We start from the raw sequence: 19,475 nt of genomic DNA on the forward strand, positions 1-19,475 counted from the left end.
GACCACACTGAGGTTCAAAGCCTTGAGCTTGGAACTACCTTACCCACATTTAACTGTGCAAAAATTGGCACTCGACAAGAGCAGAGCTCGTGTAGAAAGGCAGGGATGGGGTGAATTGGTTTTTAATAGGAAAGACTTTTCCCAGGCAGCCTCATGATTCTAGCAGACAGCAGTGGCAAAGCAAATACAACCTCAGAGTGTTTCTGAAAAATACAACTGCATCATTTAACATCCTTGAGGTACTGAGAGCCATTACCCAGCCTGGCCACAGACCACAGCCAGCTCCTCTGCAGAGGCAAATCCCTGCAGCCAACTACAAGGCTGTATCCCAACAGGAATGTCTGTATTCCTACCACGTGTCCAAGGAGGTAATAAACAATTTCCATCTACTGTGAAGTTCTTTGATGTGAATTTCAGAAGCACAGGCCCCATACATTTCCACTGTAAACACTGTAGTGTTTGCACCTGTTCTTTCTGTAAATGTTTTGACTTGTCCTCAGAGCATCCTTTGAAATTGCCAAAGAACCAACACCTCCTTGTTTCTTTAACTTGTCAAGTCCTGCACTGCTATTAACACTGCAGGAATAAAAGCAGAAACAAACACAAAACCTCAGCTGCATTATTAGGAGAAGAGAAATACGAAATGCTGGTCATAAATTACACTGAAAGTTCTAAAATGCCCTCACAGAAGTTGCTGCAATGTTTTGAGGGGAGAGAGGGGATTCTGAAGTGGCACATGTGCTACCTGAAGCTGAGCTGTCATAGCAACAACCTCATTAAAGCACCCCTCTTGGGAGTGCTAACCTGTATTCCAACTGTGGAAAGATGTCATTTATAATGTGATTTAATTCAGTTAAGAGTCAAAGTATAGTAGACAGCAGAAAAGTGAAACTGCTAATTTAAGGAATTCATAAATGAACACGAATACCATATCAAACAGCTGTGAAAAAAATCTGGCTTTTGCCCTCATCACCCTCCATTCCCTGAAACCACGACACCACTATTGCAGTCTTTAAGCCTGTGATTTACAAGTTACTGGCTGGCAATTCCTCTTTCCTTGCCACCATCCCTGTAACCAGGGCTCAGGATGTGGCTCTTTTTGAATCTTGCCACCCCTACATAGAAGGCATTGCCATTTCAACTGCTCGCCCTGATTGCCTCCAGCTCTCACACCGAGCTCTTACCCCAGCAAGTTACACCCCACAAACAATCCCACAGCAGGATCTGCTTTGCTCCTCTACTGCACCATCCTCAAGGGGCTTCCTTCAGTATCCATCCTTCCCCCAGAATCCCCCAAAAATGACAGTTCAAATGAACATTATGATCCTTATTAAGAAACATCTGCCAATATTCAGAGCTGCCTGGATATGATACTCATCACTTCTCTAATGGAGTGGCTGTGCAGCAGCCGAATAAATTCATGCATATTTGGATTTCACTTTTAAAGATCTATGATTTAATAACTAATTGACAGCAATAATGCATCAGTACAATATGTTTTGGAAGGGCCTTTCAGTTTTTAGAGGAGTAGAGATAATTGCAGATGAAAAATGAAAGAAAATGGCACTGCTTAGTAAATGAGTTGTTAACCTTTCAACCCGAGAGCTCCCGCTGGAAGCCTGACCAGAGGGACTGCAAGAGCTCCAGCAGCTGCAAGAGAGAGAATAAAGTTAATTCAGCTTTGGATTTCTTTTCATTTTTTCTAAGTGCTTACAAAACTTGGTCTCCATCTCCCCAAAACAGTTGCTTGCCACAGCATTTTATGCATCACGAGGCAGGCTCAGATATTTCCCCCTTTGGTAGATCTCACAGTGAAGGTGAGCTTTGCATATCCTTGCCCATAATGTGCTGTCTGCAGCATTTTAAGCTAAAACACGAACCAGTCATTTGGTGTCAGTGCTTTGACCTTGAGTGATAAAAATCACAATTTTCCCTTTGTGCTTGCAGCTCCCCAAACAGCAGGAACAATCTCCTCAAAGGTCAGGGAGATGCAGCCCTGAAGGGCAGCACTCCCCCCATGGGAAGCTGGGAGAGGAACAGTGACCAGCAAAGCACACAAACTCCCAGTTTTAACTTCTGTGGATCCCAGAAAGTGTCTGAAGTCATGATCCATAGTGCTATCTATCAGTCAAGATAGCTTGGACAAACTACATAAATGTATACAGAAATCAGCTCTCCAAAAAATAGTTTTCTTTTAATCTCATTAAATTTTGTTAGGCCTTAATCCACAAACTTGATTCAAATTTTGGTAAAAATCTGAAGATTTGCAGCTCTGTATTTGGATCACAGCTTACAGTGCTCTTGCTTAGAATAACAACACAATACAGAGACTAAGCAATAAAAGTATCTGGGACTTTAATAAAATAGGTTATTTACATCGGGCTCCAGGTATGACTTCAGTTAAAAAGAAAATATTGCTCATATTTGTACTGATTTCAGTTATCCAGCACAGCCACACTTACTAAGAGATACACAAAATACAATTATTATCTTCTAGCTTGCTGGTTTGTTAAAACAAGCCATCTCTGCAGTTCAAGGTCTGGTTTTATCCAGTACACATGGATCTCTACAAGACTTTCTGTATTAATGTGTTTATTTGTTAACTGTTGGCAGAGTTGCACAAGAGTACTTTTGCAGCCAATTGCAACTTACAGATTTTACAATAAAAAGGGAGAAATATTGGCCAGATAGTTAATTAAATGGCACCGAAACAGTTTTTTTCCCCTTTCACAAATTCCAGTTAGTATTCCAAACCTGTCTTAGGTACCCCAATGACACAAAAACCAATAAATCTTCATTTATTGTCAGTAGATTTCTAACCTGGCTGTTTTAAACAGCATGATGAACACATTTTAGCAGAATATATTAGCTGTGCCAGTTTAATAAGAGGGAGATTGATGTAGCCTTTACTTTCTCCCTGTGTATGAAGCACAGCACTCTGGGAAGAAAATCTGAAGGATTTTCTTTCTTCAGCAACACCATTGCCTTTCCTGGGACACCATTTCTCCTCCTTGGGCTATTACTAGCCAGTCTTCTCCAAAAGAATTGTAATGAAATTGAAGAGGGATTCTCAAGCTTTATCAGCACCCACCTGATGAGAGTGGGAGGAAGAACAACCTCAGCCTTGAGGATTGTATTGCCATACCCAAGCTCTGCGCAGGTTTCCCCTCTCTGTTTCCCTCCCTGTTGGGTTCAAATCCAACACAAACTGAAGGTGGTAATCTGGGCCTGACAGGGAATGAGGTGTGAGGAGGGGGCACCCTCCCCTGGGGAGGAGCCAGGGTCCAGCCCAGGTGGGCCAGAGTCCATCCCTGACCCCTCACTCCAGCATTAGCATCAGCAGCACCGCCAGCACAGAAGGTTATGTGTCAGATCAGATTCAAAGGGTTCCTAAGGACAAAAGAGAGATTTTTTTCACCATTATGTAACAGTTAAGACTACTGAGAAAAATGGAAAAATAAAAATGTTTCCTTTTATTATTTTTTTCTTAAGGAGAATACTTAGCTCACATTCAAAATTGAGCCAGAAACTAATCCTATTCTTGATGCCTGCATCATTCACATGAAGAACCAGAAGACCACACCATGAGCAACCTTTCTCCAGCACCATCACAGGAGAAGCAGGAGTCCAACCCCACTCCTTCCAGAGGAGCTTTACCTAGTCCCAACTGCTCAGATATTTTTCCTTGCAAAATAAACATAATTTACCAGTTTTTCCATAACTTTCCTCAGCCCCTTGTGCAGAAAAGGCTGCAAAGGGAGGCAGGAGTTGTGACCTTGGCAAGTGTATGAGCCCCAGAGGTCCAGCAGGAAGGAGATGTTTTGAGAGGTGTTTCTCCCCCAAGTATGGGTATGCATATTATTACTGGCTAATGAAATTCACACTCATACCTCCCACTTACTCCTTCTGAAGGATATCCTTTTGGATGCGCTTTGTGGTCCAACAGACTTTGACATCTAAGAATCTGTTAGTCTGCTTTTTATTCCTCTTGTAATTAGAACAAATGTTCAGGTTATTGAGAGAATTAAGAAAATCAATATAAATGAGCTTTTGGACCATGTTATTAGATGGTTTCAGCCAACAACTGCAAAGTACTCTGGCTTACTTTGACAGGGTTTTGGGTTTGTCGTTGCTTTTAAACACTAACAGACTTCTCAGGGCAAAAAAAATGTTAAGTCTGTGCACCCAAGCCAACCAAATTGTGAAAACTCAGTTTATACCAGTCATTACACACTCCTGCCCCTAAAAACAAAAGAGCTCTAAAGAACAGAGCACTCCACCAAATACAGTTTTGAGGTATGTACTTACGTTAAATATAACCAATTGCTTTAAAGGGCAACCACTCCCACAGCACAAAGTTCACATAAATTTTCCCTCAAGTCCCAAATGCAAACACTATCTGCAAAGTCCACACGCTTTGTATTTCACCAAAGCTTTGCAGAATACATTTAGCATAAGAGAAAACAGATTTAGGTTTTACTCTTCACTTCATCTTTTCTGACAGAAAGATGTCAATAGAAAGGTGCTGACAGGAAAGCTGACTGCAGCCCATGCAGCTTTATTACTGAAGTATGGGGGGATTACGTGGTGTTATTGAAACATCACTGCACTACTGCTGCCTTCTTTTTTCCCCCTCCTTACAGTGGTAGTGATTCCTATTGGGATGAGTTACTTTTAAACTTCACTTATTTATCAGTGGGGAAAAAATAAAAAAAGCAAAAGAATTCTTTAAGTCTAGAATAAGGGAGGTGAATGCAAAATACACCCACGCAGACTTGAGGTCCCACAGTGGGTTACCATTCATTTCTATAAAAATTAGATCCGGATCATCCATGAACTCTTCACTAATACACTCATTCCCAAAAGCAAGTGCTTCAAGAAGCCTCCTGTATTTTCTGGAAAGAAAGAAAAGATGTTGATTTCCCCATGGCTTATCAAAGACAATACTTGCACATACTAAATGTTGCTGCTTAACTCTTCATGTATTCAGCAACACAAGTTCTTTTCGGTTCAGAAGCACTGTGGAGATTGTTAGGGTTTTTTGGTACTGGACATGCCTTTTTAGCTTCCCATCAAATAAAATAATGCTGTAATTTAACAAGTAACCCTCCTCCATTCACTTCCAGTTTGGTTTTTTCCCCTGTGGCTGCAAACCCCAAATGAAAACACAGCATTCTACAGACACCTGTACCATCAACAGCTGTGACTCTCTGATGAGCTCGGCAGCACCTGGCCTCCTGAAGCTGTAAGGGGATTTCCCAGACATGAGATTTTGTAAATTTGATAGGGAAGGAAAAAAAGGAAAAAAGAGAGAGATATCCTACTCAGTATAAAACCAGAATTTGTGAGGTGAAATCAGATGCACACCAGTGGGAGTCACCACTCTGCTGGCCCACTAGCAAAACACTCATGGCTTATGCTTCTCAGGTGTCCCACGATACACAATCCAAGATTTCCAGTCAGGTGGAGCAACTTTTCCACTCAACAGAAAACAGGATAACAAAAGAAATTAAATAAAGATGTTTTTTAATACCAGTCAGGGGAAATTACTTGCGTGCATGAGTAAGTCGTAAGCAGTTCAAGATGACCACCATCAGCAGACAAGTCCTCCCTCCCCAAAAATCAGCAGAAGAATCATCAGCTGACTTCAGAACAAGCACTCTGCTGTGTTAATTTACTCCTAGTAGCACAGCAAGGACATGCTGTGCTATCTTTAGAAAAAACTGGCTACTGTGGGGCGAAGCAGACTGTTGATATATTACGCTCTGACATTTTTCATTAAGATATATAAACTTGTGGAAGATGCGCTCTTGAATTTGCATATTTGCATCATGCTTTTCATAGCCACGTAAACAGCCTTTAATGCACTTCAATTTCTTTGAGCTGCTGGATTAGCAAAGGGAACGAATGCAGTGGAAGGATCCGAGTTGTGCCACACCTACCGGATCTCAGCGCTCATTTTATGCAAATGCTTTTAGTTATGCTCCTAAGGCTCACAGCCACTTATTAAAATCGTCTGAATTTTCAAGTCTTTTGCTGGTAAGTCTTCAGAGCAGCAGTCAACAGCAGAATGGCAATCATGGGCAATCACTGAGAGTTTAGCTATGTTACAACTTTTTGTGAGGCACTTCTGACACAGTGTGATGCCATTGTGGGAAGACAGGACACCAATTAATGTAAATCAGCATGGCTTCATCAAGGAGCATTTAACAATTCTAACTGACATAAAATCATAACATGGTTCATATACTCATTACTGAACACCACTAATTGGTGTGGGGAGTTATGCTGTTTTCAGAAAAAAATATGGAATTTATGAATTGTTCTGAGAATATTCCACAGCAAAGGTAGCAATAGCATTAGAAACACAAGCAGGCTTTATACACTCGAATGTGCTTCAAATAGGCTTTAAATACTCAGCCTCACAGTTTGTATCAGAGCCGTATTTCAGAATTTTGTCATCATCTGTTGACAACCATCTGCTTCAAACTTCTTACCGCCCTAAGAGTGGCCAAAATTGGATACTGACAGAGAGAATTTCTGCACAGAAAGCAAACGATTCACAGGACAAAATAAGTGTCAAAGGCTGGAGACCTGGACACAGAGGCCCAGAAATCCAAGGTAAATAAGAAAATTATAGAAATTTAGATCTGACACTCTCCTGCAATACTACTGCAGATGCAGTTCACAGGTCTCAAAATGCAGAAGTAGCAGATTAGCTGACACCAATTCTCCAGAGAAGTATAATCTACAGAGTAAATAGGTAATATTGTGTACTGTCAACTCTACTCAACTCACAGCCACTGGAAACCCAGAGAAAGAAATGTAACACATCAAGTGCAAGCTGAGGAATTCATTCAGGTGGGTCTGTACACACACACTGACCTGAATAGCTTGCTCCAGTTTGAAGAAATGTGATAATGGGCCACTTGGGTGAAGGCATCAGATTCTATCTGCTGAAAAAAGCCCTGGTACTCCTGGCTTTGCTGTGCTTAGCACAGCACCTCTCATGGCTCCCCCTTTATGGCTCTATATATATATGCATACATGTGAAATATATTCCCACAGAAGTGGTTTACAGAGCCCTACAGCATCACCTGCTCAGGTGAGCCTCCAAAACATCTTTTTGCTCCAGCACAGAACAGCTTTGTTTCCAAAGGCACACACAAACTGTAGGCCTGGGACAGCACTTAAGTTTTCACACTTTTATAATCCAGGCCTGCTTCATCTCCCTTGCACAGGATTTAACATTGCAGCCCCAAGAGTTTTGCCTAAGACTCCATACTGTAAGATACCACTATGGAGAAACCATTTGCTGCTCACCACTCCTTCTGAAATCTAAATATAAAAATAAAAACACTTGGCTTAGGACTTGGCCCAAGGAGAACAAATTCCATTTTGCAGCCTTCCTCCACTCCTTGTACTCTTAAACTCCCACTGCCTGCAAACATCCCTCAGAAAAAGCAACTTCAATAGTTACACAAAATAAATCTATTTTAAACCAAGTGTTTCTGATGAATTTGGAAGGCAGGAGAGTTTCCCTCCAGGAGATATATGACTATCAGCACAGGCTTGACCTACCCCTCATTACACTTTACTAAATACTGCTGGAAAAACAGCTGCTTTAGGATAGGTTCCAAAAGAAGGTCAAGCGTGCTCATCCTTGGATAAATCTGCAAAGATTCATAGGAAACTGAAGTGCAGAGTGAGAAGGTAAAACCTTTATAATCCTCCCACAACTCCAAGGCCAATATACATTTTTTATGAAGAAAAGGGCAGTGCATCATGTAGAGGACCAGCAGATCCTTCTGTACAGCAAAACACTAGGTTTAACCAACCAATGACGTGCAGACCATACACATCTTAGCATATTGAGCTGGAATTTTTTCAGGTTTTCTGATCTCTGATTTGCTAGGAAGGTAGTTTCCTAGCAAAAACAGATGTTTTTACATGAAAAAAAAATCAAATTAACTTTATTAAAATAATTTATGCAATAACTCCTCTTCTAGAGGATTATTACAAATTCTGAAATGAGAAGTAATCACACATGTGATGCACATAATTTAAAATTAGAGAAGATAAATATAAACATGGGTTCAGTTTAAGAAACCCTACAAAATCGAACCAACTATTGGAATAGAAATATTTCAAGAAATAGGTATTTCTTGCATAAAAGTCATAGGGCAATACAGACAATGCAATTTAATTAGAGGTCCTCTAATAAAGAATTTCCAGTGAAATTTTAATAAAATTTTTTAAAGTTCTTTTATACTTAGATGCAACCTGATTCTATTACAAGGACAAAACAAAGAATCCATTGACTTCAGTGGTCTTGATGAAAGCCTGAAATCTATTTGTTCACAAAACATAAAAAATGTTTTGCTCCAGAGAGGAAAACGTCTCATTGGCAAATGACACATTTTGATTTCCTAAGCACACAGCTTTACACAAATACCAATATACTTTGGATAAATCAGTGTGTGTTTGCATATGCAAAAGAGCATCCAACCAGCCATGAACTTACTTTGCTCTCTCCTCTTTTATCTTCTCTATATTTGCAAGCAAAAAGAGGCAGGTGTTTTGTGGAGATCTACCTATCATGTAGAAAATTGTTGTGATTTTTTGTGATCTTCTGACATTAGTGTAACTTTTTCAAACTCACTTTTTTTTTTGACTACATAACACTACAGCATTTCTCCAAAAAAAAAAAAATTATACACTAAGAGGGATGTATCAGAAATGGTGGTTTTTTGGTACTTCCAGTGCTTTAGAATCATTGAGAAGAACTTTGCTTGAGGAAAAATACTTTCCTGCATGTTAAGGGAGGTGGAGACTCAAGTGTTCTACACCATATCACAGCCTCTGAGAAAATTATAAAAACAGCAGCCCAATCTATTTGACAATATCAAAACTGTATTTTACAAAGTAGCACTCACAAGATATTTTTGTTACTTTCCAGGCAGGTAAATTTCAATCAAAAAGCTTTATGAGAAAGCCACATGGGAATTGTTTTAGGAGCATGTCCGTGTGTTCACAGAACAATCTTCTAGACAGAGCACATCAAAACACTGCATTTGCAGAGCACTGCATTGGCATTTGTCTTGCTTGCACACAGCCCATCCCCAGCCCAAAATACCACTGCAAAAACCAAAACTGCACCTTTTCATTCTCTCTGCTCATTCGAGGAAAACCAGGAGTGACTCTTACGAACTGCTGTTAAAAACAGAGCCCTAGAGTAGTGAAAACTTTGAGGAATTATAGATATTATTTTGAAGGCTTAGATTTTAGCTTCTAGCACTTATTCTACTGCACTTGAAGTGTAAGTCATTCAAGAGTGCCATGCCCAAGAATTACCAAGGGACGTCCTAGGGACAACCAGGCAATAGATGGCCCAAAATACATGGGTATTTCCAAGAAAAGGAAATAGTACATCCTTGTTTCTGAAGTGAAGCTGAGTTTCAGCTGTCTGGCTCCTCTGGAAGGCCTCATCACTCAGCAGGAAGCAGCAGGAGAGGTGTTTAGGAGCATTGTCGGGTTGGGAAGAGCATTTCAGGATGCAACGTACCATATCTAGAACTCGTAATGCTGTAATCTGTTTTTCCGCCTCAGAGAACTAGGCTGTATTTCCAACTGCATGGAAATAAAAATCTCCAGGCGTACCTCACTTCCAGACTGGCATTACATCATCTCTAAAAAGCCCTATTACTTAGCAGCATACTCTGCATATTGCAGTGTTTTGTTATTAATACACCATTGCAATTTATAGCAAAATGGTCAATAACAATGCGGTTTCTGAAGAGACAAGCAGCCTTCTCTCCAGCAGGCAGCCCTGCCCTCAGACTGCCAGGGTTCACAACCACCACACACACAGCCCCCATTCTGGATTTACACACTGCTTGGGAAGCAATGACATATACAACAACAAATTATAACGGGCTCATATAACACTTCCCAGGTACAGAGAAAAATCTTACTCCTGCTATGTGGATCTTGCAAATTAAATCAGATTAATAACATGGTGAACGTATTACTGGCAAAAGCACGTGTTTATCTCTAATGATCCTTCCCAGTTGCCATTAAATCTAATTAAAAGGCACTGACTGAGTTTTATTGGAATTCCATTACTGAGGTCTAATCCTGCTCTCCCACAGCCCAGCACCCATGGGAAAATGCCCTTCCCTCCTGTGGAGGCTCCAGAGCATCCTCACCAAAGGAATCCTATCAGCAGGACCACGGCTGGGCTGGGCAGCTGATTCTGCAGCAACAAGTCCTGGTTATTTCATTTTACCAACTGCTTGAACATGAAGATTTGTATCACTTTACAGAACTATGTTTTGGTACATCTTGGGAATTTGTCCCATTATGGTCAACAACTGGCTAGCTAGCTGGGATAAGTTTACAAATATTTTCGTCTCTTCGATAGAGATAATTTATGGGGGAAAAAAAATTCAACTTGTTCAATTAAAAAGCAAACTAGTGGGTTGGACAGAAGGTGCAAAGTCATTATTTGAGTAATTATATTTTTAAAGAAACCCAATTAGTTCCTAATTGCACTTACAAATTTAAGACCTAGTTCTCCAATGTCTACGCTTAGCCCAAACTGACATTAAATACAGACTCAATAGTCTGTATGACTCGCTTAGAAGTAGCCAAGTTCTGCTATTTTCATCTTCACTGTTCATCATTAAGAATGTTTTTAGGAAGTGCAATTAAAATGAGTTCTCTAAGCAAATTTTTTTTTAATTGCATTTGAAGAACAAGACTATTAAGCGACAGATTAATGCATAAAAACTAGGAAAAAAGCAACAACACGCTGGGATTCCAAATATGCTACTGTAACAAAAACAACGTTCTATTATCTAAATTGCCAGCCTTTCTAGAGAAAGCCATAATTCTAAATTCACAAGTTACAATTACGTAAGTCTTTTGAGCCAGTGCAAAATGTAGAAACCAAATTTCTTCAACTGCAAATAACCAGGAAAGGATCTGTAAGAAGGTGCTGGAGGAACACTCACTTCCAACCCGCAGACTGAAGTCAATGTGAGTTTTGCCAGGTTAAATGCAGAAAGATTGGGGTCCATATGAACCTCAGAGGTATGGCATAGAGTCAGATTTACAGAGCAGCCGTCACACAGCTCTTCAAAGGAAGCACTGTGTGAAGTGAGAGCTTCTCTCCAAGCCTTTGGAGGACAGCTCCTTCAACCTGCCACAGCTCCAGCAGAACTGCTGTGATAAATTAGTAAAAGGCTTGCTGCAGAACAAGTTTACACATAGTCTTTTGACATCAAACACCTAGTTTTGAACTTTGAAATGCAGCTTAGCCTTTAAATAGTTTGTGTGTTTCTACCACTTTCTTTTTACTAAACTTCAGCTCTCAGAAACCACTGAAAGAACAACCCAGGTAAGAGAGAACATGCACGTCAGTTCACAGAAACCCACACACAGAGCTCAGGCTCCAAGAGTGCCAGGGGTTTGTGTGTGCACTCACACACTCAGCTGAGGGCAGACAGACAGCACTGAGTGCCTCCAAAACCAGCCAGCCACTGACACTGTGCTTGTGGACATCTCCCAGCTTTTCTGACTTAAATTAACCCTTATCACACATCCTGCAAAAAAATGCCCCAAATTCCTTGATATATTTTCACCCTCCTCTGCAATTTTGCCTCTCTAATGATAGGCATGTTTCTTAAGTAATAGTTTTTTAGGGTAAATAAATAAACAGCAAAGTCATTATGACATTGGAAGCATCTCTTTTGCACATAAGATACTAATACTGAATATCTATGTTCAAAACATAACAGCGTTAACTATGGGAACATCCACCTCTGTAGTACAGCACAGAAACAGCTTTTGTAGGTTTTTTCAAGAACACTTTCCAACAGATGGCCAAGCTGGAGCTCAGTCTGGTAAAGTACAGCAGTGCTGGTACACCCAGTTTCCAGCATTAAGCTGCTAATAATGACAAAGTTGTATTGTAAAGGCTCCCGGTGCAGCCAGAATCACCTCCTGTGGCACCTCACCAGGGAATGAAGGCCATCAGCAGTCGTCCCAAGGAGACAAATTTATTTTGCCTGGTTTGTGTTTCTGCCACAGGGTGAGAAATCCAAACTCCCACGAGCCTGACCTTAAGCCTGAAAATTCCATTTCAAAGTAATTTGCTTCTAGATTTCACTTAAATACAGTCAAAGGACACTGCGAGAACAATAAACTCCCTGTTAAGTGGGATGAAGACAGGAGTTTTGCAAGTCTTTTTAGGACTGCAGAAAGGAGTAAAATTCATGAAGATTTGTCATTCCTTCAAAAAAACAGTTTTCAAATAAGCAAAAAATATATAAAAAAATAACGTGTGATATGCCATCACTCATGAACTTGAGTTTTAAGTTATGTGACAACATTTTCCCATCCCATATAAAGTCTCCCTTTGCAGGAGCATCTCTCGTCTGCAAGACTTTGCTGAGGAGATGTTTCACCACGCCAGCGCCTGCCTGCGAGCTCCAAAACACTCAAACCACACATGAAACAGTGGGAGAAGACAGTGGCTCAGTGCTGCTGACAGCAGTGACGTGCCACCAAAACCCAACGCAAACAAGCCTCAGCACAGACAGCAAGTCGATTAATAACGAGCAATGCAACTCATTAATACTGGTGTGGATTCCCATCTCACTGACAACACTGAGATTACCCAGTCAAACTCCCATTATCCGGGGCATCTCTGCAATTTGGATCACCTCTAGGTAATCACTCCAATTAGTGCAGTGGGTCCATGTAATGATGCTCACAGCAGCAGACACAGAAATCAAGGATGACAACAAAGGGTGTGGGAGCAGGGTGAAGCGCCAAGGCTGGGAAGAGCTGTGGGAAGGAAACGCCCACAAGAACCAGAGAGCACCCATGGGACCTGTGAAGTTCCCCTGAGCGTCTGCAGGGAGAGCAGGTAACAAATGTTGCCTTCTCAGCTTCCCAAACTGTTTGCAAGGTTTTTCTCAGGCTCCATAAATTCATTTGTTGCAGCTATACTGTGAAGGAGTTGCAAGTTGTCGCATGGAATCTGGGTCCGTCCGTTTCCTTAGGAAGAACTGACAAGCAGGAGGAAAGGAAATCACCTCTTTGTGGCTTCAGTGGCATAACCTCAGCTGCAGCAGGACTTGGACCTTATCCTACCACACTCTCCTGGCTGGATTCCCTTCTGCTCACTCCACTTTTTCCAGCTCCCCCTCTCCATATCATTCTCTCTTCACAATATTTTTATATACATGAAGTTAGAGGAGCTGTAACCTGGCTGAGGACAGACCTGGTAAGACTGAAAGAATTTAACTGTATTCCAGAACCAGAGAAAAGGGCTTAGATAATTCAAACTTTGGTGGGGTTCCCCCCCCCCCCATCTCTTTTTTTGCTCCTGATGTTGCCCACTGATCTAAGAGAAAGTGTTACCTCTCCCTACAGCTCCTCACTAGTATGTTACATTACCATGGCTACCACAACAGTGCTATTAACACAACCCATGACATTTTCCCAATTCTCTTATTACCTATGGCCAACCTCAGTGCATTCCAAATTTCAGTGCCTTTCACATACAGTAAGCTTAGCATGCTCCAGTGACTCAGAATTTCCTCCTGTAAAGGAAAATCAACTTGGTATGGTCAATAATTTTTGCACTGTATCATAAAGTTTATCTGATGTGCAAATGTAATTCCCTTTCTGGATGCCTCATCCTGAATCCCTTTTAGGTTGAGACCACTTGACATTTTTTGTGAAACAAGATGCCTTTTAAGTCATAATTTGTGCAGTGCTCAGTTTTGATAAGACATGACATTATGATATGATGAGTTAGTTGATTCTAAGTAAATTTGATTTATCCCACTTTTGGGGCTGGTATGATTTACAAGGATGCTGCCTTTTAAGATAGGATTGATTTTAATATAAGCTGGCAGCACCTTTTTTTTTTTGTGAAACACTAAATCAGAGCAAGGTAACTATGAAAAATTAAAAAAAAAGGGTAAATTAAACAGAATTTAAACATCAGAAATTAATATACATGCATAACTGGCACTTGCTTACTGCTATGAAGGAATACAGAGCAACAAATCAGTTTCCAAAACAATTCCACAAAATGTTTGGAAGTTTGATTTTTATTCATAAAATCAGATACAAGCTACAGTTGCTGAAATCTAATCTGACCATTTCGTGAATACCATGGAAAGTTCCTGAAATATTTCCCATCAAACAAGCACTACCACGACCACGAATCTTTGTGAACCAAAGGAAAAGCATATGTACCCTTCATAAAACTGAAAAGATTTCCTGAGACCCTTCCCTCTCCGGCTGCTCAAGTGCCGTTCTACGGAACACTATGCTCATTTCCTCGCAATATCCCTGCACCTTGTGATGCAGTGTTTTAAACATGCAAGTTTGCGATGCTGCAGCAATACTTCCCTCCTTGATAGGTAGTTATTTCTCATTTTCGCAGCATGAATCACCTATGTAATTCTGATGGCTACGCGGGAAAGGGACGGGAGAGGTTTGGTAGTTCGAGTGAAGCTGAAATCTATACCCCAGACGGACTGTGCAGAGGCATCCGCACTCACCCAAACGAGTTGTAAGCAGTTAGTAAACAATTTAGTAGGTAACGTGTAGTGATGGAGAGGAGCTGGATGTCTAACAGTGAGAATTCAAGGCTTTAGAGAGTTACATTTCTACTGAATTCTAACTAAACCCTCGCGGGGTGCGTACATCACCCAGGGCATCTCATTCATGAGACCACGCAGTTTGGGAGCTGAAGGGCTCCCAACAAGCCGACAGACAATTTTCTGGTGAGCGGGGTTTTCTACAGCGCTAAGAAAACCTGAGTCAGAGCAGCACACCGCCGTTCCCGCACCTGAGCCACACAGAAGGCGGACTTGGGCTATACTTAGAAAATACCCAATGCAAACATCTCGCAGGAAGATGAGAGCGCTCTGGTGACTGTGCAATAAGCGACACGAAACCCAGAGCCCCGCTCCGGCGGGGGAACCGCAACCCTCTCGGATCGGGGACTTCTCTGAGCAGAAGCGAGTTGGAAGTTCCGTGCTCGCCCACCCCGCGGCTGCGGGACCCCGAGCCCCCGTGCTCAAATCCAAGTTCGGGCACTGAGCGAGCGGCAACTCGGGGACATTGAGGAGGGAACTTTTGGAAGGTTGCGGGAAGCGGAGGGCGCTCGCCGTTCCTGCGGCACATCTCCGCCGGCCGCAGGGCTGCCTCGGGGAGCCGCGGCCGGGACCGCGGGGGTCGCCGGCACCAGCGGCTCGCCCGCCCCGTGGCGGATCGCACCCCGTGGTTCGTGCCCGGCGAGGCCATGGGGACCACTGGGCACATCACCCCGCTCCTCGCCCCCGTGTATTCGCTGCCGCCAAGGTTCGCCCCCAACCTGGCGCAGCGCGCCCGCAATCCAGGCGTGCGGGCGCGCGGTGATGGAGCGCGGTCAGGGGAGCGCGGTGATGGAGCGCAGTGAGGGGTGCGCTCCGCGGCCGCGCCCGTCCGCGCAAGGCGCAAGGGAGCAAAACTTCCCGAGCAGAAGCGGCGGAAAGTTCCGCGGCTCCGCACCCCGCCGCGGACGCGCCTTACCTCCGCGGGCTGCCGCTGCCAGCGCCTCGGCGACGGGCGGTAATCCCCAGAGCCAGGTCGCCAGGGCCAGGAGGAGCGCGGACATCGCGGCGGGCGCGTGCGGGAGAAGAGGCTGAGGATGAGGAGCCGAGCCTGCCTGCCGCGGGCGCGGAGCGGCAGAGCCTTGTGCGGGAGGAGGCGCGGCGGCACCGGCGGCACTTTGCGGAGCGCGGAGCGCGGCTGGGCTCGCCGCACGCAGCGAGCGGGCAGCGCGGGGCGCCGGCGGCCGGCAGCGCCGCGCTCCGCCCCGCACCGCCCCGCGCACCGCCCCGCGCCGCCCCTCACGGCTCCGCGCGCCGCCCCGCGGGGCTCCGCGCGCCGCTCGCTCGCGCCGCCCGCTCCCCCCCCGTCACCCCCCCCGCCCCGACAAGCGCGTGCCGGAGGCGCGAAGCCGCCTCAAGGGAGGCACCCCTCAGCCCCTGGCCCGCCCGCCTCGCGTGGGAACGGCGATGCCCTCTGAAATTTGAGGGCTTGTTTAGGCTTTTTTTTCTAATAATAATTCGCAAAGGCGAGTGGGGCTGAGGGAGGAGGAGTGAGTTAGCAAAAAGAAAAAAAGATATATATATTAAAAATAAAAATAAAAAGAAGCCGCCTCAAGGGAGGCGCCCCTCAGCCCCTGGCCCGCCCGCCTCGCGTGGGAATGGGGATGCGCTCTGAAATTTGAGGGCTTGTTTCGAGTTTGTTTTTTTTATAATTCGCAAAGGCGAGTGAGGCTGAGGGAGGAGGTGTGAGTTAGCAAAAAGAAAAAAGAAATATATACATTTAAAAAAAAAAGAAACCCCACAAGACCTTTTGCCGTGTGAAGCTGAGGGATGGCGATGCTGAGGGAAGGGGGTGCGCGCCGCCTCAGGCTGTGATCGCGAAGTCGTCGTCCAAAGATGCCCAGGTAAATTTGGCTTTGGTTAATGACGCTCCACGGAATCGTCGGATGTTTTGTAGTAAACACCAAAGCAGGATGTTTTGTGGTAAACACCAAAGCCCATCCAGTTCCAGCCCTCCGCCATGGGCCGGGACAACTTCCAGTAGACCAGGTGGCTCCAAGCCTCGGCTAACCTGTCCTTGAACAGGGTTTTGTATTTAAGCAATTCTCAGACAATGAAGGTAGGGGATCGCGCTACTTTAACAATACAACCAATGACCGCTCAATCTTCTCTAAGTGGTTTTTTTTTTGTCTTGAGGTAAGTCTGAGTTCACAGTCGATACTGCCTGTTTAGACTTTACGTGACTTTACATAGGAGTATTACCTTGAAATGGCCCCATACCAAAACTACAGTTTGTCACATCTTCACACATTTGTTTCCTTTTTGTAAAAAAATCAGACGCTTTAAAAGGTGAAAAGTGATAAAACTTCTACATCATCCTCAGATATTAGTTTTCTCCAAAGACAGCCGGGTGCTAATATTGATGGCTGAGACCTTCACATTCCAAGGGTAAAGCACCAGCTCTTTCACCTTCACGTTTATATCCACAGCACAGAACCTAAATACCTTTTATATGAAGCACTGCGGCCAAGAGACTTCCAGGACATGACAGACCAAGCAATGCCGAAGGACAGAAAAGTACACAACCTAGTATGTCAAATATTTCATTATATCTGTTGAACTGGGGGAAGTTCAGTTGCCCAAGAACTGAAGAGCCCAGTCTGGGTCCCATTCGCCTCTGAGGTCAAGGACTGTCAGGACTCACAGAGGGTTGCAGGTTTGCTTGTTGACAGCAAAGAATTTACAGCCAAAGGGGAAAATCCAGTTGGATCAAATTCTGCATTCATCTACTGCCTTTAAAGCCTGTGTAATTCACCTACAGTCAATTAGTATTTATACAGCCATAACTGAGCAGAATTATGGATCCCAGAGTAGAAAACCTTTGCTAATACAGAAGCAGGTCTGAACAAAGATGAAAAAATCTGGCAGTGTCCATGGTCTTGGAAATTGGTTGCTTTTATAACCAAAATGAAGTCATGCTGAATGTCACACTGGAACATCATTCCACCGGCTTTATGGAAGAGATTGCTCTGTGTCCTGCCTCAAACCCCCCAAGCCACCACCGTACGGCTCTTAGGCGTTAATCATGGCTTTATTTGAGCAACCTACTGCATTTCAAATATGAAAATGTGTAGACACTGGAGCAAAGTGAGAAAAATGTGTGAAGGAAAACAGGGAATTCCAAGTTTTAAGGAGCTCCTCATTAAATCAGTGGCATTTCCCCCGTGCCAGGACTGTCACATGGTATAAAGACACACATATTCACAGCGAGCACGCTGTCCCAGCATCCGCAGGATGTGGAGCTGTCTCTGCAGAATAGCCTTCCTTCATCTTGACTTCTTGCATCTTCTGCAAAATTTTCAAGGTCTGCAGGGTTGCAAGTGGTGATGCTTTTCCCCAAAACATTATTATCTGTTAATTGGCGTGCTGCCCTTTCGTGGCTCCTCACAAAAGCACCTCAGCTAAAATCCTGCTTTTCTACCATCTAATTTGCTCCTTTTCATTCTTATTCCATACTTGTTTAACAACAGTCTTCACTACTCTCCGTGAATAATTTCCTTAATGATACGGTGCCATTTAGTGCCCATTTCAAACATTAGCATTTATGAGAGACTTTGAAGAACTGATTGATCTTGCTTTCAATACTGCTGATCACATATGCACATAAGCTTATTAAAATATTTAAATTATATTTATAATAAAAGTCAATGGCCTCCTTGTTTACAGGACATAAAGTTTTGATATGGAGTAGGCAATGAGAATTACGACTTAAAACACAATTACTGATAAGTAATTATTTTTCAAATTGCCTAAAAATGTAACTTGCTTTAAGATAACACCATGAGGCGAGAATTCTCATAGAAGTCTCATTTTTAAAATACAGGCTGTTGAACAAATAAAAGTTGACCTTTGATAAATCATTCCCTTCAGCCTCATTTCCATTAAACATCAATTGCTATGAAGTGTTGGAAGGATGGTGCATCTCTATATGACAGAATGGGATGACCTCAACAGTACAGTAAAATTACACAGAAGTAACTGCCACTCTCATCTCTCCACATCCAAAAAAAGGCTTCACCAAGAAGTGTATGAAAGTTTTAATGTATACATTCTATGAATAAAAAAAAAGTTTGCTGAATATTTGCTGAAATGACCGTAATCCAAGGCGGTATCTATAGATGTATTATAATTCAGATGCTCCAAGCCATCACCTGCTGTATGACAGGCTTTTAAGCCTCAGACTTGAGAAAAAAGAGGGAATGGCAATTTTAGCTGGAAGCAGTTTCTGCATTCCCAGCCTCCCTGTTGCTGTTTGAATGCACACAGCTGTGTTCAGATTTCTGTGTGGTGTCTGAATGTCGAGACACGCAGGACCAGTGCAGGTACACAGCTCAGGAACCAGTCTGGCTTGTCAAATATTTATTGAAGTCTTCACTCAGTCCCACTTGAAAAATCCAAATCAGAAGCACTGGAGAGTAGCACAGAGAGCAGATACAGTGCAGAGCTACAGAAAAGAATCCAGGGAATCTCTTTTCCTTGCTACAGCCAAAAAAAGGAAGTTAATTGCATAGGAGACTAGACTGAAATACTTGTCAGAATTAAATTCAAAGTTAAAACCGCTGTTAGAGATCTGTTCACACTTAGGGTACTTTATAACTTCTTCCTCGTAATCAGAGTTATTAACACTGACAAGTTAAATAAATTAATTCATCAAGCTATAGAATATTATGAAATCTCTTATTTAGATAAATTAAACAAAGTAGAACCAATCATTCATACTTGCCAGTATAATCCAACACAGGAATATTAATTATCACCAGAAGGTAATTCGGGCATTAGTCATTATAAAAATGC

At 43.0% G+C, this 19,475-nt stretch overlaps 1 protein-coding gene across 4 annotated transcripts in view; it reads right to left on the reverse strand.

Annotated features, from left to right (window-relative positions):
• LRP1B (LDL receptor related protein 1B) overlaps positions 1-15,893 on the reverse strand; it is a 637,687-nt gene extending 621,794 nt beyond the window's left edge. For 3 of the 4 annotated variants that reach the window (XM_071435460.1, XM_071435459.1, XM_071435457.1), the window contains exon 1: positions 15,601-15,893. In XM_071435460.1, coding sequence (XP_071291561.1) covers positions 15,601-15,685 — 85 coding nt within the window. In that variant the 5' untranslated portion in view covers positions 15,686-15,893. The remainder of the gene's footprint in view (positions 1-15,600) is intronic. The other variant, XM_071435458.1, reaches the window with a different exon arrangement.
• Positions 15,894-19,475: the final 3,582 nt, after the last annotated feature.

Source organism: Agelaius tricolor, unplaced genomic scaffold (assembly GCF_023055355.1).
Source record: "Agelaius tricolor isolate 1412-34295 unplaced genomic scaffold, bAgeTri1.0.p SCAF_10, whole genome shotgun sequence".
Classification (NCBI taxonomy): domain Eukaryota; kingdom Metazoa; phylum Chordata; class Aves; order Passeriformes; family Icteridae; genus Agelaius; species Agelaius tricolor.